Consider the following 25886-nt stretch of genomic DNA (forward strand, 5'->3'; position numbering starts at 1 on the left):
GAGAAGGAGAGGGCTTAAACTGGATCAACGAGCTAATCTGACTCACTCCTAGCCACACAGGCACCGGTGTGTTGGTACAATGGAGGGCAAGAGTGGAATTACCTTTTGGAGATGAGCAGTCTGTTTTTATTAGCAGCCCAGCGTTAAATCTGCCTGAGCCACTCTGAAATCACAGCCTGGGGCTGTGCAGTTCATGCACACCCTTTGCTGCCCCAGCAGTGTGTCAAACTCCTGCCTGGGAGCTGGTTTGTTGCAGGTCATGGAGCCTGTTCCCTGCTGCTCTGTGCGCCCCTGTCTTGTTGTTATCTGATTTCTAGAGTCCCATACTGTTGCAATCATATTTTTAAAGTCCTGTACCTTCTCAATGATATTTCTTGGGGGCAGTTCTTCACAGCACAGACTTCTTCTGCTTGTTGCTGCTTTTTAGTCAGGGCTCCTTCCAGGATCTCCCTGACTGGCCAAGCCCACCCCCTTTTATCACAGTTATCTTCACTAGCCACAGCTGCAGCCCATCAAAAACAACCAGGGCTTATCAGGGCAAGGCCTACAGACAGATATTAAAATACAATACAGATATTTTCCTAGGACTTCTACTATACCCCTGTGCTGTTCAGGGCCACGCTCCTGCAGAGCAGTGCCCGAGGTTCCCTTGGGACTGGAGCTGGGTTGTAGATGTGCTTATGCTGAAGCCTTGAGTGGGTTGAGCTGTGGAAGCAGGAGTGGGAGTGCTGTGCTGGCTCTGGCCATCTGCCAGCCCTGTGCTCCCTGGCAGAGCGAGGGGAAGCATTTAAAGAGCCTTAGGGTTCACCCAGCCTTGTGCTGGAGGTGGGTCACAGCTGGAGGCTGCAGATGATCTGAGCAAGGTAGCTCAGAATTGCCCTACCTGTCCTTTCAGAGAGTGTTCTTCAGTCAATATCCTAAAGATCTGTTTTCTTTTGAGGGCAGAGACATAATCAGTAGCAATTTTAGTGTCCCACCATCCCTGTTTCTGTGTGAGACCACAGAGGTTCACAGAATGTGGAGCAGCAGGGAGGGGAGAGTCCAGGGACAGACAGGTTGTCTCCTGTCCGGGACTGGGAGTGAGACATCAGGGACTGCAGTTGATGTGGGAATTACTTTCATTCTTGTGTGCTTGAAAGAGTTTCAGGAGAACCTCTGGCTGAGTGTGCGCCTGTGTTACAGCCATGCAGTCCTCTTGTAGATCTTTCTGTAGCAGAGGCTGTTCCATGCCTGTGTGGTCATGTGGAGCTGCTGAGGAAGGTCCTGCTGGGTTTGTTCCCAGTGGGTGAGGGTTCCTGGGGGTCAGTGTTGAGCTGTGCTGTTCCTCCCTGTTGAAAGCAGATGTCCTTTGGGACAGAGCCACGGACCTGTTCCCAGCCTGACTGCAGAGAGGCACTCCTGTTTGTAACAGGGTCCAGGTCTGCCTGGAGGAGGGTTCTGGGGATGTTTGGCAGGCTCATGGAAGGTCTCCCTTGTGCTAGAAGAGATGCTGAGACCCAGCAGCAGCCTGGAAAAGGGAGACTGGGAGGGGTCAGAGGCTGGAAAATCAGCAAGCAGGGGACAAGGACAGCGTGTGCACTGGTGTGGGAACCACAGGGCCTGGGAGAGAGGGGCCTGCCAGGACGGCTTGGAGAGCAGCACAGCCCCCACAGGCAGTGCCAGGGTGCCAGGGTGGCAGCACAGCCCCCACAGGCAGTGCCAGGGTGCCGGGGTGGCAGCACAGCCCCCACAGGCAGTGCCAGGGGGGCAGCACAGCTCCCACAGGCAGTGCCATCGGGGCAGCACAGCCCCCACAGGCAGTACCAGGGTGGCAGGGGGGCAGCACAGCCCCCACAGGCAGTGCCAGGGTGGCAGCACAGCCCCCACAGGCAGTGCCAGGGTGCCAGGGTGGCAGCACAGCCCCCACAGGCAGTGCCAGGGTGGCAGCACAGCTCCCACAGGCAGTGCCAGGGGGGCAGCACAGCCCCCACAGGCAGTGCCAGGGGGGCAGCACAGCCCCCACAGGCAGTGCCAGGGTGGCAGCACAGCCCCCACAGGCAGTGCCAGGGTGGCAGCACAGCCCCCACAGGCAGTGCCAGGGTGCCGGGGTGGCAGCACAGCCCCCACAGGCAGTGCCAGGGGGGCAGCACAGCCCCCACAGGCAGTGCCATCGGGGCAGCACAGCCCCCACAGGCAGTACCAGGGTGGCAGGGGGGCAGCACAGCCCCCACAGGCAGTGCCAGGGTGGCAGCACAGCCCCCACAAGCAGTGCCAGGGTGCCAGGGGGGCAGCACAGCCCCCACAGGCAGTGCCGGGGTGGCAGCACAGCTCCCACAGGCAGTACCAGGATGGCAGCACAGCTCCCACAGGCAGTGCCAGGGTGCCAGGGGGGCAGCACAGCCCCCACAGGCAGTGCCAGGGTGGCAGCACAGCTCCCACAGGCAGTGCCAGGGGGGCAGGGTGGCAGCACAGCCCCCACAAGCAGTGCCAGGGTGCCAGGCTGGCAACACAGCCCCCACAAGCAGTGCCAGGGTGCCAGGCTGGCAGCACAGCCCCCACAGGCAGTGCCAGGGGGGCAGGGTGGCAGCATAGCTCCCACAGGCAGTGCCAGGGGGGCAGGGTGGCAGCATAGCTCCCACAGGCAGTGCCAGGGGGGCAGCACAGCTCCCACAGGCAGTGCCAGGGGGGCAGGGTGGCAGCACAGCCCCCACAGGCAGTGCCAGGGTGCCAGGGGGGCAGCACAGCCCCCACAGGCAGTGCCAGGGTGGCAGCACAGCCCCCACAGGCAGTGCCATCGGGGCAGCACAGCCCCCACAGGCAGTGCCAGGGTGCCAGGGGGGCAGCACAGCCCCCACAGGCAGTGCCAGGGGGAACAGAGCCCAGGGAGTGCAGGAGGTGGTGGGAGGAGAGGCCTGTGGGAAGCAGTGAAGGGTGGCTGGGGAGGTGAGGTGTGTCCTTGTGCCCGTGATGTTGTTGCTTCCAATTTGGGAGGATGTACTGAGGACCAGTTCCTCTCCAGGGACCCAAAGCATCCATTTCCAGCATTCAGTAGGGCTTGCTGGGATTTCTGTCCTTTGTTTCAAGAAATATGTGAAAACACTTTTGCTGTACCTATGAAGAGCATCTGTTTTCAAGTAGAGCTGTCCCTTAAACCCATCTTGCCAAGGAGACCTTCCCCTTAGGTAGGTGCATGTTTGGGATTCTCCTCTGCCCTGTTCATTGCCTCGGGCCCTCCTTGCTCCACAGTCCAGGGAGCTGCCTTGTGAAGCATTGGCTGTTGTGTCTGTGCACATCTGGTTTGCCTTCTTATGTTTATATAGATGACTACATGAGTATTTTTAAATCAGTGATGGGGATTTCTTTCTTTTTGGTCTCTTCTTTTTTGTAAAAGAAAGGCTTACTTGCTGAGTGCTGGCAAATACTGACAGCTCTTCAGTGAATTCCAGATGTAGTAAAATCCTGCCTCTTCAGGGTTGTTAATGTTACTTTTTGAGTCCAGATGTGAACTAATATAGGCTATTTTTTGGTACAGTTTAAAGAATGAAGGGCTTTGTTATATTGTCTTGAGAACTCCTATTTTTCTATTCTGTAATGAAGAGATTGGGCAGTACATGAAGATACTCTGTTATTTTGTCTGTTAAAGCCTAACCCAGTGTATAACATTTTTATCCTTACAGTGAATGTTAATAAATCAGGGGGATTTTTTTTGCAAGATCCACCAATAAGAGAAATTCAGTATGTATTTCTACAACTATAAATTGTTGACCAAAATGGGGTCTTTTTGCAAGAGTATCTTGGGGTCTCTGGGTTGGAGTTTGGTTATTATGCGTGAAGTCATGGAAGTCAAAAACCAGGGCAGTGAGCGCCCTGGGTGCTCACCTCAAACAGCAAATAGTTAATCCACTGACACTGGAAAAGATTATCTTTAAGAACTGTGTAAATAGTAATGTTTGCATAAAGGTAATAGGTACAAAATGTTTACATTGGCCTATTTTAAATGTGATTTGCTGGCACAGGTTTTCAAGACTTCTTTCTGCAAAGCACAATAAATAAAACTTTAATGTATAGTAGAGCAAAATCAATAAATATAATGATTACTATTTTATTAAGTCCTTTTGTAAAATGTTCAAGAATATTTTATTGCTCAGGCTGAAGTGCATTCTCTGTGTGGGTGGATACACAATGATAGGTCTGGTTTTTTCCTGTCCCACATGGTAGAATGTACAGAATGGTTCAGTGTACACTGAAAGGCACTGGGGAGTGAGAATTTCTCAGGGAGACAAGCACCATGAGCTCCTGAGTTCAGCAGAGCTGCTGCAGCCACCTTGGTTGTACAGGACTCAGGTCTGAGCAGTGCCTGTGCTCTGGGTCACATCTGGCTTTGTGATAACTTGCATGCAATGGGCCTGGGCTCTCTGAGGTGATACAGTGCAGTATCAGATAAGAAAAAGGTTTTATTTTTTATGAAATAGGAGTGAAAAAATGGAGGATGTGTTTTATAATTGCTGTATTTAATGGGAATTTTTCATTTTTAGATTTCATGCAGTTGCCTGTGACAGCTCCTGTTGAGTAAACTGAGACTGGAACATCTTGTATCAGCCCTTGAACCTGTATCTGCCACGATGAGAAGTTGCATAAGGTTCCTTTTTTTCTTGTTAATTCATGCTTTTATTGTCATGTAATTGCTATAAGCAGGTTAATTAGTAAACACATTCCTTGAAGGATTTTTTTCTTTGTCATCTAACAAAAGTTTTCTTCTGAAACTAAAGGGTATAACAGTATTAGTATAAGTAGTATATCAGGCCAAATCACTGATTATGCATTAAGAAGGATCAGTCCTGAAAAGTGCTGGTTTATTTCTCCAGACTCATGAATGAGTGTGCTGGTTGCTGCTTCTTTTTGCTGTTGAAAAAGTGTGTCAGACTTAATTTATGGTCTTGCTCTTTCCCATTTGGTGACTACCAGACTAAACATGAATGACATGTTACTGAATAGCTCTTATGCATGTCCAGAACCCTTTGCTTGAGCAGATTTTCTATAAATTGTATTCTTGTATAAATTCGCAGCCCTTTCATCCAGGATTTCACTTCCCAACCTTTCCTGCATTACTAGTCAGGGTCTGAGCACTGAATCCTCAAAAACCCCAGCAGGATTATGTGAAACCAGGATGGACTCATGTTCTGTAAGAACCTGAGTGTTTACTGCTAATCTGCAGACCAAACCACTGAGTTAGAATATTACCACATGTCATGTGTTTTTATTTGTCAGTGATTAAGCTACCTAAGAACAAAATTCCAGTGCTGAAAATGCAGTGAACTTTCTCACTGTGCCATAGTCTCACACTTGCAAAAACTGCTTAGGATCATGTCCTCTGCTTTCTGTTCCCTGCCCCAAAATGATGGGTTTGCTTATACTCTTTTTATAGTCAGAAGCAGTCATCAACTTCCAAAATTAAAAAGTACAACATATTGTTAAAACCATGTATAGTATTTCACTAAACATTTCAAAGTTTTGGTTTTGTTGGGTACTACTTTTTTTAAAGACAGAATATTAAACAGCAAACATTGCTTCCCTTTTAGGCCTTCCCGGTTTGATATAACCTTGAAAATTTCACTGAAACTTCCATTTTTTAGATTAGTTCTGCAGGTTGATTTTTAATACTGTATTTTCATTTTGAGTTTTTAAAATAGCATAGCATAAAATAGCATTTTGAAATAATAGTTGTTACAGAGAAGAATGCATGAGCAAGCATTGTATCTTAATGTAAAGTGTTGTTCTTTTACATTGGCATTAAAAGTGGTTTTCTTAATGGAGGTTAAATGACCTTTTGTAAAAGGAAAATAAAAACCAAGACAAAATGTACTGTTATGTTCAGCTGCATTGGTTTTGCTTGCTGTAAAACATAATTGCCTTACATCTAGCACTCCAGCCTCAAGTCAGGGTACAGTTTTGCTTCTACACTCTCATCAAAATGATTTTTTAATTGAATGTTTAGTGATCCACTTAGCTGACTTTGATGTTCTCTTGGGAATGGCAGTTATAAATCTGTGGGGCACAAAGGCAGTTTGAACTGCATCTCCTTTGCTAACCTGGTATTTTCCTCTTCAACAACATAGCAAACAAATCAACAAAATGATGAGTTAAAATGCAGCTTCTGTTCCTCAGTTACACAGGGAAAGGGGGAGCCTTTATATTGCCACCCAGGAACTTGGTGTCGTGGCTCAGCTCTCCTTAGAACCATCACCCTACAAAGGTCCTGGAGCTTATTCTGCTAATGAAACTACTGGAATATATTTTTCTTTCTTGTTCCAAAAGGCATTACACTTTTCCAATGTCCAATTGCAATGGTAATTACAATTAGTTACAAGCATAGATGCTGTGTAAATATCAGAGTCTTCAATCCATTGCCAAATTCTAAGACATTGGCACTTGACTCTCTCTCTTGCTAAAGTTTGCTATCTCATAGTGATAAGATTTTTGAAGGATAAAAATGGACTCTTACTCGGCCTGTAAGACAAGAAACTTCATTTGCAAAAGATAATTTTGAATCTTAAAAATATTACATTTTTAGTGAAAAAAATTGTCTTAATTTTTAAAATTAACTGTTTTCAATAGATGACTGGTAATAGGCTCACTTTTGTGAAGGAATAACTGAAATAATTAGCAATTTAAGAGAGGTACATCAGAGCAGAGTTCTAGAACAGGATGCTTGCTTTTCTGAGCAAGACTGTCACTTTAGTCTGTTCTGTTGGAGTGTTCCTCAGACCCTTCCTTGCAATGCAGCCTTAAATAGTGAGCAAAGCACAATTTATGTTTGCAATTCAAAGCAGAGATTTCCAGGTTTGGGCGTTATTATGCAAGGGTGAGCCAGAAGAGGAACTTGACGTGGCACCTTGGCATGGTTATCATGGAAATAGTGGAAAAGGTTCCTCTCTCCTTCTGAGGAAAGAATAAAGCTGTTGAGATAACTAACTGCAAAATGAAATGGGAGGCTGCTGTTCTGGAAGGGTTCAGTGCCTCTCTAACCAAGGAAAGTTATGAAACCTAGAGAAAATATTATTTGAACAGCTTTGACTGTGTGTTAGAATTCTTTGAAGAACAGTTTGCCTAAAGTTATTAAATGAGTTGCTTTAATTTTCATATGTAGCAGTGTTTGGTTAAATTCTGTTTCTACTTTTTAGGCAGAGAGAAGTTCTCCAGCTTTATAAGGAGAAAAAAGATGTTCATCTCCTGAACTGTGCCAGGCAAAATAATAGTACAACATAAAAAAATTTTAAAAATTACTAAACTCTTGTTGTGTGAACTCTGGATTTGGCTTTTAAACATCTTGTTCTGTGTTGCTATCAACAACAGTGTAATTTTTCTGGCCTGCAGTAGCTGATTGGCTGGATCATGATTATTTTCATTACGTATCCTTCAGTGGCACCCTAAGAACATAAGTCTCTTCAAGTGATTACTGAATTTGCCCTTTAGCCTATTTAAGTTTGTTTTCTGTTTGTCATTGCTTTTTGCCTTTGATCTGAACATTAAAATATATGCACTTCCATTTAATTTTTAAAATATTTTAAATCTTTCCTCCACTGCTGCTTGTTGCAGTAAGTTCCTGCTGTGAAGAGCTCCTGTGGTTTATTTGAGTTTGTGTCTTGGGGTGCTCTGCAGAACAGACTTTGATGTTGTTTGGTTCTTTCACTGCATCATTGCTGGCAGTTTGTTAACAGTGAGATTACAGCAGCTTGTTAGGGAAAAAGATGATCATGAAATATTTTTGCTTGGAGTTTTAGGAAGTTTTGTGTTTCGGGGAAAGATGGAATGAATCTCATCCTAGAAGTGAAGGATGCCGGATTGATCCATTCCCAAAAGGATTGCAGATATAGGATTAATGAAGCAAGGCTTCTTTCCATTGCTACTGAGAGATCTTATATGATTTAAACATTACTTTTTTCAACTCAAATTTCTGTTTATTAGGGATTTCAGAGAGTTAATGGAGGAAAAGTCAAAGAGTGTAAGACATCAGCACAGAATGAATGTCATAAATAAAAATTAATTTAGAATTGTCAAAAGCTGTGCAGATTATGTATACATCATTATTAGTTGCTTGATTTATGATATTGCTTTTAATAAGTTGTATCAATAAGTTTGAAAGCTTACTGAGTGAAGTGCATTTGTAGTTTATTATATACAAGCACTGTTTTTCAGCCAATGGCTCATGGACTGTTGCAGAAATTCATCTTTAGCCATTATGGCAACCATCCTGATTTCCATAAGGATTTCAGTTATTTTGTTGATTTACCTTTTTAATCTTTTAGACAGATTGCATAATTTCATGACTCAACAGTAGAATACATTAGAAAGTTGCATCATTATTGCAGTCATTAGATATAGTAAATTATGCTTTTAAAAAAGACAAAGTGAATATCCTGGCGTCATTAATGACTCTGGAAAAAGTTACACATCTCTTCATTGTGCTGTTGCTAGGAATTTGGGGATACTTATAAGCTCTTTTCTGGTATTTACCCAATATTGCTTAGCTCATGTTTATTGGTACAAGTGGGCTCACTGGATACTGGTTCTGAGACTGAAATCATAGGACTGATGGGAAGTCCCTGGGAATAAAGCAGCAAAGTTCAGTCACATACACAGCTTTCCTTCTCTCAGGTGGCTGCCCCAGTGTGTCCAACACTGGGGAAACATTTTAACATCCTTAGTGGTTGGGGTTCCCATGTGCAGAGTGACATTGCCTTGTTCCTAGGGCTTGTTTGGAGGCTGATGGTTCACAGTCAGAGGTCATAGGGGTTCTTAGTGAAGGTGCACATGGAGGTGCTCTGATGTTGAAGAGGATCTTTTAAACGGCATATTCACAAAACACTTTCAGATAATACCTGTGATGCAAATGTCACTGTGCTGCAGCCTGCTGAAGGGGGGTGGAACAGCTCTGCCTCGTGTATCTGCTTTCATTTGTGTGTGGGGCTCAGACTTCCAACTCCTGCATGAAGACACCTTCTGGGATATGGATTGTAATAGCATGTTTAAAAATAACTTTTGCTAACAGTGATAGTTTACTACTAACCTTTTCTTTTTTCTTTTCTCTTTTCAGATCTTTTTGGACCCCTCTCTAGCTGATCCATGCTTCCAAACTGTCTCTTGTAACATTCTCAAGCGGCCAAAATGAAGTTGAAGCATAACATCAACCCTATTCTTTTACAGTTTATAAACTTCATAGTCCTGGTGTACTCCCTTGTAACATACATTCCGTGGTACATCCTTTCAGGATCCAAGCAGGCTATAGCAAAAGCCAAGCAGGTTAAAGCCAGGCCTGTGAATAACAAGCCTGGGGGTGCATACAGATCAGTGAACAGTCTGCATTGCTTGGCTTCAGTTTTATATCCTGGGTGTGATACACTCGACAAAGTTTTTAAATATGCTAAAACGAAATATAAGGACAAAAAACTCTTGGGAACACGTGAAATTCTGAAAGAGGAAGATGAAATCCAGCCATCAGGAAAAGTTTTTAAAAAGGTAAGTCTTTTTGCAGTCTGTCTTCAAGAGTTTTTTTCCAAAGTATGTTTACTTTTTTATGCAGCACTTCTAGTCCAGTAAAGCAAAGCTGGGAAAAAATATATTTCTCTGCTTAGATTCAGTAGCTGTGAAAAGAAATTAAATTATCTAATTCCCAATCTTTCAATACTTGGCATTTAAACCCAATCTAAACCTTTTTGCACTCTTGAATAGATGTCCTATTTATGGTTTCAGTCAAAGAAAAAACACAAGTATGTTTTAGGCATTTGTTTTTAATATTCAGCTGGTGATGTAAGTGGTTTTAAAGGTTTCTTTTTTAAGTGAATTTAAAAAAGTCTCCCTTTGTGTTATTCTGAACTGTCATCAGATAAATATACAAAAATACTAGATGCCAGTACTCAGATGTGCCTTTCCAGCAGCCTTAGTTGTGATTTAAGGATTTGCTGTTCTGTCCAGGGAATTCAGGACTTAAATGAATTTTTTGTTTGGAAAATGATTGCTCAGATTTGGTTGAGGAGTCTTTTTCTCTTTTGGTCTCCTTTAAGGTGAACCACTCTGCTAATCTGTAATCCTGATGTGTGTGGGAGATGTGATTTCAGTGTCTGAGAGCAGCTCTGTTTCTAGTGACTGATGTTTAAAGTGTGTCGTGTTCAAGCCTGTATTGTCATTTGCTGCTTTGTATTTGTTCAGACACATTGAAAAATGCACTTCTGCCTGAAGAAGGGCAGAATACTTCAACAGAATGTTCATATTTGTGCATCTCTGTGTGTTAAAGTTCTGCATTCCTGTATTAGAAGTTATTATATCCACAATAGATAATTTTTAGTTAAGATTAGTTTCTGTGCAGATGGAGAAAATTTATCTTCATGCTACTAGTTTTAATTAGAGGAGTATGTTTAAAATCAAATTTGGTTAATAACAGAATATATGGAAAAGTTCAGTTCTGTTAAAATCTTTGTATAATCTTTATTGTAGTGAAACTTGCCCTTAGCTGCGGAGGTAGCTTTGCAGCATGAAGGAAATGTGCTTGATGCACATTTTGCTGCCTCATTACCCTATAAAGAAACAGAAAGTTCATGTTGTACAAAGAATGGTTTCTGAGCACAGATCAGAATTTTGGCTGCCCTGTTTTTTACATAAAAAACATGTGCCCTGGTTTTTAATCATAATTTTGAATGTAAGACTTAAGGATTTAGGAGTTTTAGCCTTTTCCATTATGCAAGCAGAGTTTTGTGAATATTGGAAATCTGAAGGATGTTTTTGTTGATCCACTTAAATTACTTGTTTGTGAGTATTTAAGCTTAGAAATTACCCAAGTTAGGTAATTTTGTCTAAGCTTGACACAAGGGTTCATTGTGGTCAATTGCCATACTTAATCTCCTGTTACTTTGTTCCAAGTTGTGGCATTATCACACAAGGCCATTTAGTTTTCTTTTTTTTTTTTTTTTCTTCCTGTTAGGGAATACATTGTTTCTTAAGGTCTCATGGCATGTGTTAGCAAGTGAGGAAAATCAGAACATTTCTCAAGATACCTTATTGATTCTAAATGTCAGGGTTCTCTTCTTTTGATTTCTTTAATTCCAGGCACATTGTATTGCCTGGTTCCCTTTAGCACAAAGCCAGCTTGCTGAGGTTTGGTGCAGTCCTTCAAAAAGATGCACAACAAGTTTAATTCTTAGGTGTAATGCGTGTTATTTCTATACTTTACAGTATTGCAGTATATTTTTATATTATATATATGTATATCTCAATTAAAAAGATAAAATATTCAGCTTTTGATTATTGGGAAAACTAAATGTCCTTGCACTTGTAGCTAAAATTATTTAGAGTTTCTTAACATCTTTAAGATCAGATACTCCACTGATTTCTTGTGAGAACAATGATATCTCAGATAATCTGTAATTTAAAAAATTTTTATTATAGTGTATTGTTGCAAAAATATTTGTTTCTGTGCAGATTCCAAAGTAGCAGAAATTCATGGATGTGAATAAAATACAATACTTGCTTATGCACTTGTTGCTTTTCATAGTAATTCATAAATGGTTAGTTATTCTATTTCCTTCTATATTGTACTCTGAAATTTCCTTCTCCAATATCATGCATGCCTAATATTCATTTCATAAACCATGTATTTAAGTCAGTATAAAATAATGTTGAAAATACCTCTGAGATTAAGATGTAATTAATTGGAAAAGGGACTTAATTTAACCACAGCTGAAATTTTATAATGCCCAAAAGATGAGCTTTGTTATTTTGTGTCATCTTAGTTGTAGTTTATATCATCAGGTGCTTGCTTTGATCTATGTTGGTATGTGGACTTGGCTTTGTGTGTGTTCTTTAATTGCTGTATTTTTTGAGGGACATGTCTGTTTGTTTTGGGGGTTGTTTATTTGTCTTGCTCAGCTTTATAAAGGGTTGATAACCAAGAACGGAATTACTGGGAGCATAATAAATAAAACACAGCTTTGTTGGGTAAGGTGATGCATCTAAAGCCTGAGAGACTTGGGTGCAACAGCGAGCACATGGGCAATTCTGTGAATTAAGAGCTTTACTCATTATTGCTGATACTGAAACTTAAAGTGAAGGTTCAGGAAGGTTCTTGCCATGCCAAGAACCTTACCATGTTGAAAACCATAGATTGCTATGTAAGTGGTATGTTAGGGTGGGGGTTTTCAGATATATTCATCTGCAATCCAGGTGTTCATGTGAAAAAGGCCAAAAGTGGGCATTTCAAATAACCTCCATTGTATTATTTTTAATATACTTTTACAGGAAAATGTATTCAATTCATGATCACTGGTTTCCAAATCATAGTCAGTGTTCTTTAAACCTCATAAGGTACTTTTAGGAAGACCTTCAAAGGTAACTGAGATCAGGTAGTTTTAATGACTCTATATGAGCCTGCAGCTTTATCAAGGTTTTACTTCACCTTTATTACACTAAAATTTTTAATATGTTTCTAAAATCCAGGTAAAATAAATAAAACACACACTAACTAAAACACACACTAAACTGTGTGTTTAGTCTCTGCTGCTGGATTTCCAAATATCAGTAGAGTCTGGATATTCCCAGTGTTTGTGTGCCGGTGTGACTGAGCTGCAGTGGAAGGCTGGAGCACGAGAGGGCAGCGTTCTCCCATGGAATGCTGTGGTTCCAGGGAAACCCCAGCGCTGCAGTCCCTGCTGCCTGCTCTCTCTGGGGCTCTTCCATCTCTGCCCAAACTCTCTTCTTGGGCCCTTCTGCTAGCTCTTGGATAGTTATTTTCTTGCCATTATATACCAAGCCGAAGTAAGCTCTGAAAGTTAAGTTAAACATGTGTGAGTGTTTAAGGGGCTATGGTGCCTAATGCCAGTCTCACCTGTTGGCAGCAGAAGCAGAATCACAGCATTGTTAGGGTTGGAAGGGACCTCTGAAGATCCAATCCCCTGCCCAGGCAGGGTGACCCAGAGCAGGTGGCACAGGACGTGTCCAGGTGGGTTTGGGATGTCTCCAGAGGGGGACTCCACCCCTTCCCTGGGCAGCTGCTCCAGGGCTCTCCACCCTCAATGTCAAGAAGTTCTTCCTCATGTTGAAGTGGAATTTATTCTGTTTTAGTTCATGGCCATTGCTCCTTGTCCCATCACTGGGAACCCTTGAGAAGAGTCTGGCACCATGTTCTTGGCACCCCTTTGAGATTTTTGTATGTATTGATGAGATCTCCTCAGTCTTCTCTTCTCCAGACTAACCAGGCCCAGCTCCTGCAGTCTCTGCTTGAAGGAGAGATGCTCCAGACCCCTCATGATTGTGGCATTCACTGCACTCTCCCCAGTAGCTCCTTGTCTTCCTTGCCTGTGCATTGGTAAATGTCAGCAAAAGCTACTGAGGGCAGGGCCAAGAAGGGAAATGGGTTTGGAGACACGATCCACCATGAGGAGTGCGAGATAAACTGTAACCTGCCCTGTGTCCTGCACAGGAAGCTGCTAGAGAAATGCAGGAGAAGGGGACTTCTATCCATATTACCAAACTGGCTCTAGGAACAGCTGTTATTCACTAATGTGTGTATGTGTATTGTGTAAATGTCATAGGGAGGGAATAGAGAAAAAACACTGGGCATGGGGAAGGAACACTGAAATTGAATATATGGAAGGCAGTAGGAAAGTAAAACTCAGAATTGCTGCATTGAAAAAGGTTCTCATGTCAGTGTTCTTCAGAAATGTATTTTTATATAAATAGCTACAGCCAATGGTGCTACACATCCTTAAAAAGGATTTTTCCTTTTTAAGAAAAGAAAGCACCAGTGAGTGATCTTTCACGACATATCAACAAGCTTAAGATGAATTATTTTGGACAATAAAGGGGGAAAAAAGTAGAATCACAAGTGTTATTTGGAGAGATTAGTTTTTGGCCAATTACTGATTTATGTTCCCCAGTTCGGTGAGAGCGGTGGAAATTACTAAAACCTCTTATGGATTGGCAAGCTTACCAGAAACAGTAACAAGAATCTGCTTGTATTTCTTGGCCTAATTATTTGTGAGCAGTTTTCCTGAGGCTGCACTGTAGGCAGAGTATAATGAGGGAAAGGGTATTGCCCAAGTCACTGCTATAAATTGTTTTCAGCTGATGAGCTTGTCAAGAACTTCCCCATCTGCCAGAAATACTGCCTTTGGGGAAAAAAAATCCCAAATTGGAATTTAAATTCCAAATTACCAAAATTTGTATGGACAGGAAGAGGTGCAATATTTTTTTTGGAAGCAGTGAGAGTTTTCCACACCAGAAATATCCTGGTGTGTTGAAACAAAAAGGGACTCCCAGGTTTTGGGTTTTGAAACAGCCTGTTTGCCACTGAAACAGAGCTTCTGGAAATAAACCAGGAAAAACTGAGCAGATATTTGTGTGAGAAATCTGTATTTTCTGGTAGAATTGCTATATATTGCTGTTATTGACAAATGTTGTTTGTTGGGCTTGTTAAATGATATTTTCCCACAAAGACATTTATGAAATTCCAAGCAGCTGCACATGTACCTGTTTGTCCTACTAAATAAGTAGGTTAATGAGCAGTATGCAGTGAGCTGTAGTAGGTAAAATGCATTGTTACAACTAATGTTAACTAGGAATAGTTTGGAAAAGTTTTAACAACATAAATCTACTAAATTTTATTTTTCTGTTAGAGTTTGAGAGAGATTTTAAAATATGTTTTATTAAAGAAGCAGATGTGGAAATACAGACTCATTTGAAATGTAGTTGCATGTCAAAAACTGTTGATTTGACAGCTCAAAGTTTGAGATTTAGTTCCCATTGACGAATGAAATATGGAAAAAAGATGAAGGAGCTTTTCTAGTTCTAGCTTTTCTAGCTTTTGTAGTGTTTGCTTGCATTTATTACTAATGCTTTGTAAAAAACATGTCTGAAGTACTTGATTAATAAATTGTTTTTCAGAATTGTCAATGTGCTTATGTAAGTAGATGGGTGGGATATAATAATTTGAAGTATAGATTTTCAGTATGAAACATCTTCATACTGTATCTACATATGAAAATTTCTAGGTTGGTCTCAAAGAAATGTCCTGTCAGTCAGTAAGGAAATTGTACTGCAAGGTGCAAGTCCACACAGGAATCTGTAAATTCAAATCCAGTTTTACTGTGCACCAGCTTTCCCACATGGAAAAGTGAAATTGCATAACACATTCTACATGACTTCTCAGAACTGAGGTTTGCCAGTCATTTCCTATCTGTCTTCTGTCCTGCTTTTGTTTAACAGTAATAAAAGGGCAAAATTATTACTGCTCATCCCCTTGACATTTGTTTCAGAACAAAGGGAAAGGGATTTCACAATTTCTGAGGGCCCATGGATATACTGCTTTTTGGATTCCAGTTTCCCTTTTCAAGTTTGGTTTGTTTTTTTTTTTAAATGAATATCTGAGTGTTGTATTTGTGTAGAATTGTAGCCCACATATCCAAGAAAGCAAATACAGAGAATGTACTGTGCTAACTAATGCTTCCCATCCTTTACATAAACCAAACTTATTTAAAAAGTAGAGGTGTGTGGGCCAGGTAACCAAACAGTCTTTCAGAGGGCTCCTGAAGCTACAAAAGATGGTGGGAATTGTGTGCTTTCCCTTCTGTGAAAATAGAAACTGAGGTGGTAACATGCATGGAGATACTGCATTGTGATATGGTATTTATGTTGGAACTTCCACAGGCCCTGTAGCTATTGGCAAGAAAAAGTGTCATCTTTATCTTGAATAAACTGCAGTTACAATTCAAGCACATGTTACTCTAACATCCATGGATTCTCCACATGGGTGAAGATGTAGGACATGTGTTAAGGATTTTCATTTTCTAAATTGATTTTATTGTTCTTATTAGGTCATCCTTGGCAAGTACACCTGGCTTTCTTACGAAGATGTATACATTAAAGCTGTTAATTTTGGAAATGGCTTAGCAGTCTTGGGTCAGCAGCCAAAGACTAACATTGCTATCTTCTGTGAGACCAGAGCTGAGTGGATGATTGCAGCCCAGGCCTGCTTTATGTGCAACTACCAGCGTGAGTACCTGTCTTCCCTGAAGGTTTTATGGCTTTCAACCTCACAATCTGAAAACAAAACTTCCTTGCTTTGCTTTTTGTACAAAGAAAACTTTATCTAGATTTTATAGAGAGCATTAAAGTTTTCAAATTAAAAAAAATACTGCATAATGTGACAACTGTGCACTTTGTAGCCTTTTGCTTTAGTGACTAGAGAAACCTGTATCTGTTGGTAGATGTTAAGAATGGTTTTGGTAAGGATAGTTTGCTCAATGAATTTGTGAGAGGTTTATTTTCTTTTCATCTCAAATCAGTACAGATTCCCAAGTTTCTGAAAACAAACAAACAAAAATCACACATGAATTCATTGACTCAGTTTCAGGAGTTGACGTCAAACCTTCATCTGTGCCTGCAAGTTTTGTTTTATCTGGATATTTTGTCTTAGTTCTTCAATTTGGATTTTGCTTGGGCCTTTTTTTTGGTCAGGAATGTACTGAATGCTGGTCTCAGTGTGCTATAGCTGTTTAAATGTCTGTTTCATCATCCCTCCTTAATGTCCTTTACCTAACTAAGCCCAGCCTGGCTGGGTTCTGGGATGCTCTCAGGGGGACACATCTTGTCCCTCAGAGCATGCCAGAAACTGCTGTTCCTCACAGGCTTTGGCCTTTTCCCTCCTGTGCTACATTTACCCTTTCAATAAGATTTGGTTGTGAAATCTCCATCCTTGGAGAGCCATAAAACCCAGACTGGCCATGGCTCTGAGCACTCTGCTGCAATGATGGTGTGTGCTCTTTGCAGGTGCCTTCCCACCTAAACTGGTGATTGTTTTGGTTGGTTCCTCAGTGGGTAAATGCTGCTGGCCTGCCAACCAGAGCAGAGAACTGCACAGTCTCTTCTCACATAAGATGCCTGCGTGCTTTTAAACTACATGTCTCTGTGCCAGTTCCCTTTTATCACTTTTGGGATCTGTCACATTCCCGGTGGCTATCCTGGGAATAAAATGTGAGGGTTTGTATCATTTTTTTTTCCTTTGGAGCTGAAGCACATTTACAAATCCCAGGGAGATTTGTAATTTGAGGGGAGAAATCTGAGCTAGGGGCTGGATGTTGTGAGCAGAATGGTATGTGTGTGTTTTTGGGTTGCTGGATTAGAGGTTTAAATCCCCTTGCTGCGACGTGCCGCGGCACACACTCTGACGTGGTGTTCAGCAGCTAAGCTCTGTCATCTTCTGTGAACTTGGCTGACTCGTGCTGGCAGATGAGGAGAGAGCTGTGCAGTGTCCACAGGCAGCTTGCAGGACAAATTGGGAGATTCAGATGATGTTGAAACAGTAATAGTGGCAAGACATGGCTAAATGGCTTGTGTTAGCGTTTTTCAGTGTGTAGGGTTGATGCCAGCCAACTGCTGTGGGGGTGTTGGGACATTGTTTCCAAATGTGAGATGTGTTCAGTCTGATGGAGTGGGCCCAGAACAGGTTCATCTGCCTGGTACATAGTGTTGGAGAGAATGCCTTTTGCATTACAGAATTAAAATGAGGAAAATTATGTCTGTTAAGGATTACTTGCACAAACAAGTTATTTTATGGTTAGAAATACTTGCTTGATTTTAGATCTGTCTTTTTCTGAAGTTCTCTAAGTCTTATATTTGCAGGAGGTGGAGTGGGATTGCTAGATCAGAGATAGAAGAAGTAGTACTAGCATGAAAACAGATTTTCTGCCTGAGTACCTCTTCATGTGTGTGAACAGCTCTTCACCAGAGTAGGCAGATAAAATACAAAAGTGCATAGCCAAATGGTAGAATAGAAGATGTTAGGTTCATTTTTCTATCATGCTTGAGCAGAAGTGGTTTTGTCAGAAGTAAATTTGGCTGAAGCCTTTAAAGGTGGATTTTGCTTTTTATTCTTCATGTATGATGGGTGCTGAAGTACTCAGTTTAACATTCCAGTTACCTTGAAATAAATTGTTAAAGTTCTGTTTGTTTCTTTTGAGTAAGGTTTTGTCTTTTTCTACAAGCTGGCAAGTTTAGTGTTGTTGGAGATTTTCTTTTTGTCAAGCCTTTGGTCTGATAACAAAGACTCACTTGTACTGTTGCATGTATAAAGGTGAATAAAAAATAATCTGTTCTCAGTACGTTTTCAAGAGAATGAGGAGAGAAAAAAACTATCAAAACTTTAAGATTTGCCTGAAAAGCTTTTAGGTGCCAGTGTGGAGAAGGGAGGATTTCACAGATGAGTCATGCTCAGTTTTGCTCTCTCCATGACATCAGTGCACCATCATATAAATGGCCTCTCTTTCCCTTTGGCTCTGTCATATAGCTCTGAGTGTCTTAAAGCACTTATTTGCAGATGAGTAATTAAGGACCCTGTGGTTATTCCTGAGATGATGCTCTGCCTTCTGGGCGGTGTTGTCAGCTCGGTTCTGCTCCTTGGCTCGGGGCAGCTGAATTTCTGCTACATGTTTACATAACAGGGGTCACTGCAGCAAGGAGAGAGAGCTCGTGGGAACGAGGAGAGGCACTCTTCTGGACTTTGCTCCCACCAAATTAAAGAAAACACAGTGCATGTGCATTTGCCCTGCAACAGTTCTGAACTATGATGGGCTGTTTTAACAAGAAAAAAAATAAGTAGAGGTCAACTATTTACTTTTCTGTGTAAGAAAACTGCTTTTGGGTTGTTTTGGGTTAGTAACTCCTTGGATTTAAAATATTAAAATAAAATACAACAGAACTTTAATTTTTAATCTTTGCAGTGATCACAGTCCTAATGTACAATGAGTTGTCTTATTTTCATAATTACATTCTTTAAATATTCAGCTATACACAGACCAAAAAGCAGAAAATATTCAGATACCTTGATGTGACAAAACTCCCATCAAGAATACTATAATTATAGATTGTGTTGATTGATCTTAGAGCTTTTATGAGATGTCCCTGTTTAGTGTTGTGCTTGGAAAATAGAATTTTTTGTTTTTTGAGCAATACTTCTCTTCACTTTTTGGCTGCCTTTTTTTTCCTTGGTCTATTTTGGTCTCTCGTCATTCAATTCCATTGAAAATTCCAGGAAATTTCATATTATCGCCTTTAAAATAATATTTAATCATTTTGTAACATGCTCACTAATGAGCTGACCTTACAAACAGGAAAAAATTTTTCTTTTAGCCAATTTTCTAAATATTTTCTTTCTTGCTATTCTGTATGATTCTCATGATGTCAGTTCAAGGTCTAATGACTGTGATGATTAAACCTTTATTACATTATTTTAAATAGATGGCAGAACAAGCTAGTCACAGATTTATTTCTGTGTGACAATTCTCTGCTGATGACCGTGCTGTAATAATTTGTTATTAGCAGTCAGTTGTAAAAGGTTAGTAATAGAGGATGTGAATTCTGGAAAGAGAAGTCACATGGATGAAAGCTGTTTCTTTCCTGTGTGCAAGAGGAATGTAAGACTGTGATTAAGCTGAGGAGGTTTGCCTCTTTTTCAAATGGTAAAAGCAGTGACAGTATGACAGTAGATCCAGCAGAATTTCATAAGGTGATGTGGTTTTGGGACCTCTAATTAGACCTGGAAAAGAGTAAACAGTCAGTCACATAGAGAATGGCTGTTCATTATTCCTTCTGGGAGTAACTGAAGATCACACTGTATTTAAATTCAGATGTTAGGAGGCTTTTTAAATACAAAACTGTCCCATCTTTGAGTTGACAGATATTTTTACTGTGTTGCCTAAGTTGGAATAGATTAATCTCAGTTCTTTTTTGTAAACTGCACTTGAAAATGTAGCTCAGGGACTGACCATTTGCTGTGTTTTGTGTTTCAGTTGTTACTCTGTACGCCACGCTGGGAGGCCCAGCAATAGTTCATGGGCTGAACGAGACAGAGGTGACCACCATCATTACCAGTAAAGAGCTGATGCAAACAAAACTGAAGGTCAGAAAGCTGTTCTTTGGCTATCTCTTTGCAGTGTGTCTGTTCACCATTCTAAATGGCCTGGTTCCATTGTACAGGGCAATGATTTATTGCCTTTCCATAAGGCAGACACTTTGGGAAGAAGATTTATGTATCTCTGTTCATGTACAGAAAGTGGTAGTTTGCTTTTAGTGGGTTATAGGCTGCTCAGTGGCTGGAGAATGAGCAATTTGCAGTATTGCAGAGCTGGAGTGCTGCCTGGAAAAACACCTTTACAAGAAACTGCCGTGGTTTCTGGGTGGATTTAGTGCCTATAAATGTAACAATGGGAAGAGCAGAAAAATGTGTAAAGAGCTAACTGTGATTGTGCTCCTGGCTTATTATCAGATGTTTTCTCAGAAGAGAATGATTTTTATGTCTAAAGATGGGTGTTTAAAGAGTTAGAGCTGTTTTTCCATGCAGGGGAGAAAAAGCTCACTAACCATTAGCACACTCAAAGAACCTTTTTGACTTACTGACCCTGATGGAATACCCAAGTGGAACAACTAATCTGCATGAGCTTCATCATTGTGTGTTTTGGGGAAACTGGACCTTTCAGTTAAGGAAATTGTTTTTATGAAAAACTGTGCTGCTGTGGAAATTTGAATGAGAATTTCCCAAACTTTTTAAAGAAGTTGCTACAATGACAGTATCTATGCCATGCACATTTATTTCAGCTTGCAGTGAGGGAATGTGTTTGCTCTGCTATAGGTGGTGATCTCTTCTTCCATGAAAACACTGATTAATGTCTTTGAACTCATGTTTTGCTTGAAATGCTTAACTAGTAATTTTCAATATTTTTGCTAGCTGTTGCTTATTTTAAATAGCATAATAACCAAGGAGCAGCCTAAGAATTATTGTGCGCTCAGTATCACCAATTTTTCTCTGTGTTCTATGGGAAGAGAAAGTCAATTATGTCTATAAATCACTGCAGTCTTATTTGTGGGGTTCTCATGAAATAAAATACAAATCAATAAATGCTTGGAGAAGTTTTTGGACTTAAAATTGGAAAACTTTGAGCTTTGCAGCTATTTGATCTTGGCAGGTTTATCCCTTAAAATTTGGAGATGTTTTACGTTAGTGCTTTTTAAAAAGTGTGCAGCAGAGAGCATGGAGGTTTTTTGTTCTTGGTTTTGTGTTTTTTTTACTTCCTGGCATAAAACAAATTTTTAATTTCTGAACCAATTTTTCATTTTCACAGGAAATAGTTTCTCAAGTTCCACTACTGCGACACATAATTACAGTGGATGGCAAACCCACAACGTGGGCAGAGTTCCCCAAGGGGGTCATTGTTCACACCATGGCATCTGTGCAAGCCATGGGGGCCAAGGCTGACACTGGTAGGTTCTTCCTCTTCAGACCATCTCTCTTGGTGCCCTAATTTGACCCTGTTGAGTAAGCTTAAAGAAACTGCAGATTTCAAAATTCTGCAGATTTAACCTTTTCTTATGTCCTTTTCTTTTAAATAAAATCCATGTGGTTTTTTTTTTTGTTTTTTTTGTGTTTTTTGTTTTGTTTGTTTTGTTTTCATTGTGGATGGTTGGATTTTGGGGTGTAAGTTTGTTTTTTGTTTTTCAACAGTATAAAAACTGACTCCACAATCAAGTGTCCCAGGTTGAAAGGTAGTTTATAGGATAAGAAATTAATTCAGGATACAAACTTAAAAAGCATTCTTATGATCAGATGTATTAAAACCAGGTAATTCAGGGCACAGAAGGAAAATCACTGTGTATTTTATAACAAAAGAAATCAGTAATTTGTAACCATTAAGTTTTGTAAAATTCACAGATAGCAAAATGTAAAATAGTCATTTGAGTCTGATAGAACTTGGTCACTTATTCCATTTTTGAAAGAATCAATCTATGTAATTCATTGAAATCTATTTCTGCTCTATGTAATATTTTTAGAACTCTTAATTCAGAATTTCAGAACTTATTTTAATTGCAATCTTAAGAAATTTTTATTCCTGGTTCTGAGGAGCTGCCCATCCTAATATTTTGAGATTTCAATATATTCAATATTTGCTTTCTTTTGTTCTTATCCTTTGTGTTTTCAGAATCTTGTAACTACTCCAGGCTCAGGAATGTTGGATTGTATTTTAGGAGTGGGGGGTGGTCAGTCCATCTGATTTCGGTGTTCAGGGGAATGGCAGATTTGCTCCAAACATCATGACCTCTCAATTTCTTTGGAGGATGCATTTCCCAATTTGATATACCAGTTTCATGCACTACTAAAACAGTTTAATACAACACCAGCAGAAAAATTTTGGCTATAAGTCATTAGCTCTCTGAATTTTTTTAATCTATGTGCTATGTAAAAAGGTATTTAATCTTTAAATATCACATACTCTGCACTACAATAAAGAAACATTCTTTGTCAAGTTAACCATTCATAAACTGTGAAATGCTATCATGAATTGTTTATGGTCAAGCATGTCCAATTAATATTAAGTAGATGAGCCATTGCTTGTGTTTCTTTTCCTCTGTGTTGTTTATTGTGCAGGATAGGCAGGATTCGGTGAGAGGAAAACTATTAAATGTTGCTTTCATGCTTCTCATTCAGTGTGTGCACTGTGCCTCATGCACTGTGTGTGATGCAATTTCCTCTGAGTAAGCACAGTAGTTTTTGTATTTTCTTGCTCTCAGCACAAGTATTTAAAAAGCACTTTAATCCAATTAAAGCTGTTGAACTTCTTTTAAATATTCATGGAGGTGGGACCTCAGGTTGGCTCAGCAGTGCTTTGCTCCAGGTGTTGTTCCCTGCCAGGGAGCACGTGAGGCACAGAGGGGTGGAAGCAGTGAACCTTCCCAGGCAGGGATGCTCAGTGGTGCTTTGGACAAGCCAAAGCTCTGCCTTTTTTTCTCTCCACTTCAGGAGCAGGGGAAAAATAATAGGGAGACTGTTGTGGTGGATAAGGACAATCAGCCAAAGTATTGCTCAGCTAGTGCAAAGTTCCTACTCTTTGTGAAGGCACTTAAGCTTGACCATAATATTTTTAAAGCAAAATGTAATAGCATGAGTCCTGTGGTGTGCTATATTGCAGCACTGCTGAAACGTGTCAGTGTGTCAGAGCTCCCTGCTTGAGAGGCTCTCCACACATCACACATCCTCTTTTTTAACAACTTGCAGGAAACAAGCAGCCATCCAGGCCTGTGCCCTCGGATATCGCAGTGATCATGTACACAAGTGGATCCACAGGAATTCCCAAAGGAGTTATGATCTCCCATTGCAACATCATTGCTGGGATAACTGGGATGGCTGAGAGGATCCCAAATCTGGGGTGGGTACCAACTGTTACTGACCAGCAAATAAAGAAGTCATGTAGTTGCTTTTAATTTTACATTAATTATTGGGTAAAATATGAACTGTTTTATATTGCTATGTCTGTGACACATGATACTATGCACTGACATCTGAGCATCTTCCAGCACTGCACTAAATGACATGGTACTACTTCATGTACTCTTTGTTCTCTCCTCTTTGGTATGTGGGCAAGACCAGGACACAAAAACTTTTGAGGCCTCCTTGCACTAGAGTGGTTGAAAGCCTCCCTAAGCAGTGCTTGCCTTGGTTAATGTTTAAATCTTGTGGCTTCTTTGTGTGTGGTGCAGTTTTTAATCTCATCCATTGAGTTGCCTTTGCAACCCTAACACATGGTTAATTGTCTTGAGATGAGTAACCAGAGTAACCATCAGCCTTTTCTCATGCCTAAAACCTACAGTAGTATGCAACTTTTGAAACAAAACCAATATGATTTGAAATATGCTGTCAAGCTCAAAGGCATTTTCTGCTTTCTCATTTCTGCAGTAAACTTTGCATGAATTTGGCTTAATGACACATCTGAGGACTCTAGGATACAGCATAAAGCTATATTTTAAAATAAATTCTTTGCAGGGAAAAGGACATTTATATTGGGTACCTGCCCCTTGCCCACGTTCTGGAGCTGAGTGCTGAGCTCGTGTGTCTGTCTCACGGGTGCCGCATCGGTTACTCCTCCCCTCAGACACTGGCTGACCAGGTATGGTGTAAGTCCTTACAGTAAAGTAAAAAAGAAATTTAAAAAAAATTACTTATACCAGATCCTTGTAATATTTCTTTAAAAATAGTACAAATTTTGTTTCTGATGTTCAAGATCTTGAATGTATCTGCTAGTAAACTTGTTCTTCACTTTAGTCTTCTAAAATAAAGAAAGGAAGCAAAGGGGATGTTACTACACTTAAGCCAACTCTAATGGCAGCAGTTCCGGTAAGTAACTGAAGGATGAATAATTTTTAAAACCTTTTTTAAAATATAATTTATAATTAAATTTTTAGCAATGAAATCAATACCATTACCATTTAAATAGAAAAGGTAGCATCTTTGATGTTAAGCTGCCTTTAAATAATAATTTTGGTACTTGTTTGTATGTTGGGGATGAACAATCATGATATGAGTATCAAACTTTTTCAAAGCTAAGATAGCTAAAGAGAGTCAATTCCCATTTTAATTAGTCATTTCTAGTTTGTTACAGTGAAAGAGTGGAATAGAGTTGGCAGCTGGGAGTTAACTGCTGCTCCTGCCCAGATTTTGCTTTCCTCCCTTCCATGAACATCTTGCTGTCTCTTAGCAAGGGAAGAGGAAGGAACCTGGGAGTGGGGTTGTCACCTGAAGCTCACTTGAATTTCTAGATTGTGTTTTCTTTTTGCTGTACTGAATTCAGGATTTCTGTTTCTTTGAGATAAAGTTCATATTTTTATGTACTAGGAAATCATGGATCGAATTTACAAAAATGTCATGAATAAAGTGAATGAAATGACCAGTTTCCAGAGGAATCTATTTATATTGGCCTACAACTACAAAATGGAACAGATTTCCAAAGGTTACACTACCCCACTCTGTGACAGGTAATGTTAACTTCCTTTGTAATGGCACCAAAAAATCAAAGTCTTACCACAGAAGCAGTATTTGGTTTTTTGGTGCTTTTCTTCATTTTATCGTTGACACTTTGAACGTGAACAAATTGTACTTGAGTGTAAATTGAAACAACAAGTCAGGAGTTTGTGTGATGAATTTAAATGCTTACTGATACAATTTGAGTGTTCTTTAACTTGAAACTGAAAATTTACATTTATTGAATTTTCATCAGGAATTTAATAACAGATTTATACCATTTTTGGATAGAAGTTTATTCCTACAGAAAACTGTAGACTCCATATTTTAACAGAGGGGAACAATGGTATACCTCAAGTTAGAAAGAACCCATAGGACCAGTGAGTCTAACTCTGGGTTTCCATGAGAGTAAAGGAGAGTGTATTTGCAAAATTTATACAACTTAAAGTATTTTTAAGAGAAAATCATGCAACTTTACTGCCTCATTAAATCTGTGTTCTCAAACATTTAACCCATCTTCAAACTAGAACATGGAAACCATCTTAGAAATCTGTGCCTGTATTTCTGAAAACTTCCACGTGCTCCTTCAAGGCTTTCTTTGGAAGTCATAAAGTGTATTTGAAGACAGTGAAAACTCAGTTCAGATCCAAAACTAGGTTCTCTCTTGCTTTGTCTTGAAGCTCCAAGTTGTCCCTTTCCCTTTCAGCCTTATCTTCCGCAAGGTGCGGATGCTGCTGGGCGGGAAGATCCGCGTGCTGCTGTGCGGCGGCGCCCCGCTCTCGGCGGCCACGCAGCGCTTCATGAACATCTGCTTCTGCTGCCCCGTGGGGCAGGGCTACGGCCTCACCGAGTCCGCTGGGGCTGGCACCATCACCGAGGGTGAGTGGCACTCAGGGCTGGCACTGTCGCCCAAGGCGGGTGGCACTGTGGCTCTCAGGGCTGGCACCGTCGCCCAAGGCGGGTGGCACTGTGGCCCTGAGGGCTGGCACCGTCACCCAAGGTGGGTGGCACTGTGGCTCTCAGGGCTGGCACCGTCACCCAAGGTGGGTGGCACTGTGGCTCTCAGGGCTGGCACCGT

The 25886-nt window shown here is 40.7% G+C and overlaps 1 protein-coding gene across 3 annotated transcripts in view; it reads left to right on the top strand.

Moving 5' to 3' along the window:
- Positions 1 to 25886, top strand: part of ACSL3 (acyl-CoA synthetase long chain family member 3) — a 51555-nt gene that overhangs the window by 12028 nt on the left and 13641 nt on the right. For all 3 annotated transcript variants that reach the window (XM_063166796.1, XM_063166798.1, XM_063166797.1), the window contains exons 2-11: positions 4515 to 4618; positions 9074 to 9495; positions 15840 to 16017; positions 19812 to 19921; positions 21141 to 21279; positions 23069 to 23219; positions 23834 to 23957; positions 24113 to 24184; positions 24683 to 24822; positions 25515 to 25687. In XM_063166796.1, coding sequence (XP_063022866.1) covers positions 9145 to 9495; positions 15840 to 16017; positions 19812 to 19921; positions 21141 to 21279; positions 23069 to 23219; positions 23834 to 23957; positions 24113 to 24184; positions 24683 to 24822; positions 25515 to 25687 — 1438 coding nt within the window. In that variant the 5' untranslated portion in view covers positions 4515 to 4618; positions 9074 to 9144. The remainder of the gene's footprint in view (positions 1 to 4514; positions 4619 to 9073; positions 9496 to 15839; positions 16018 to 19811; positions 19922 to 21140; positions 21280 to 23068; positions 23220 to 23833; positions 23958 to 24112; positions 24185 to 24682; positions 24823 to 25514; positions 25688 to 25886) is intronic.

Source organism: Melospiza melodia, chromosome 12 (assembly GCF_035770615.1).
Source record: "Melospiza melodia melodia isolate bMelMel2 chromosome 12, bMelMel2.pri, whole genome shotgun sequence".
NCBI lineage: Eukaryota > Metazoa > Chordata > Aves > Passeriformes > Passerellidae > Melospiza > Melospiza melodia.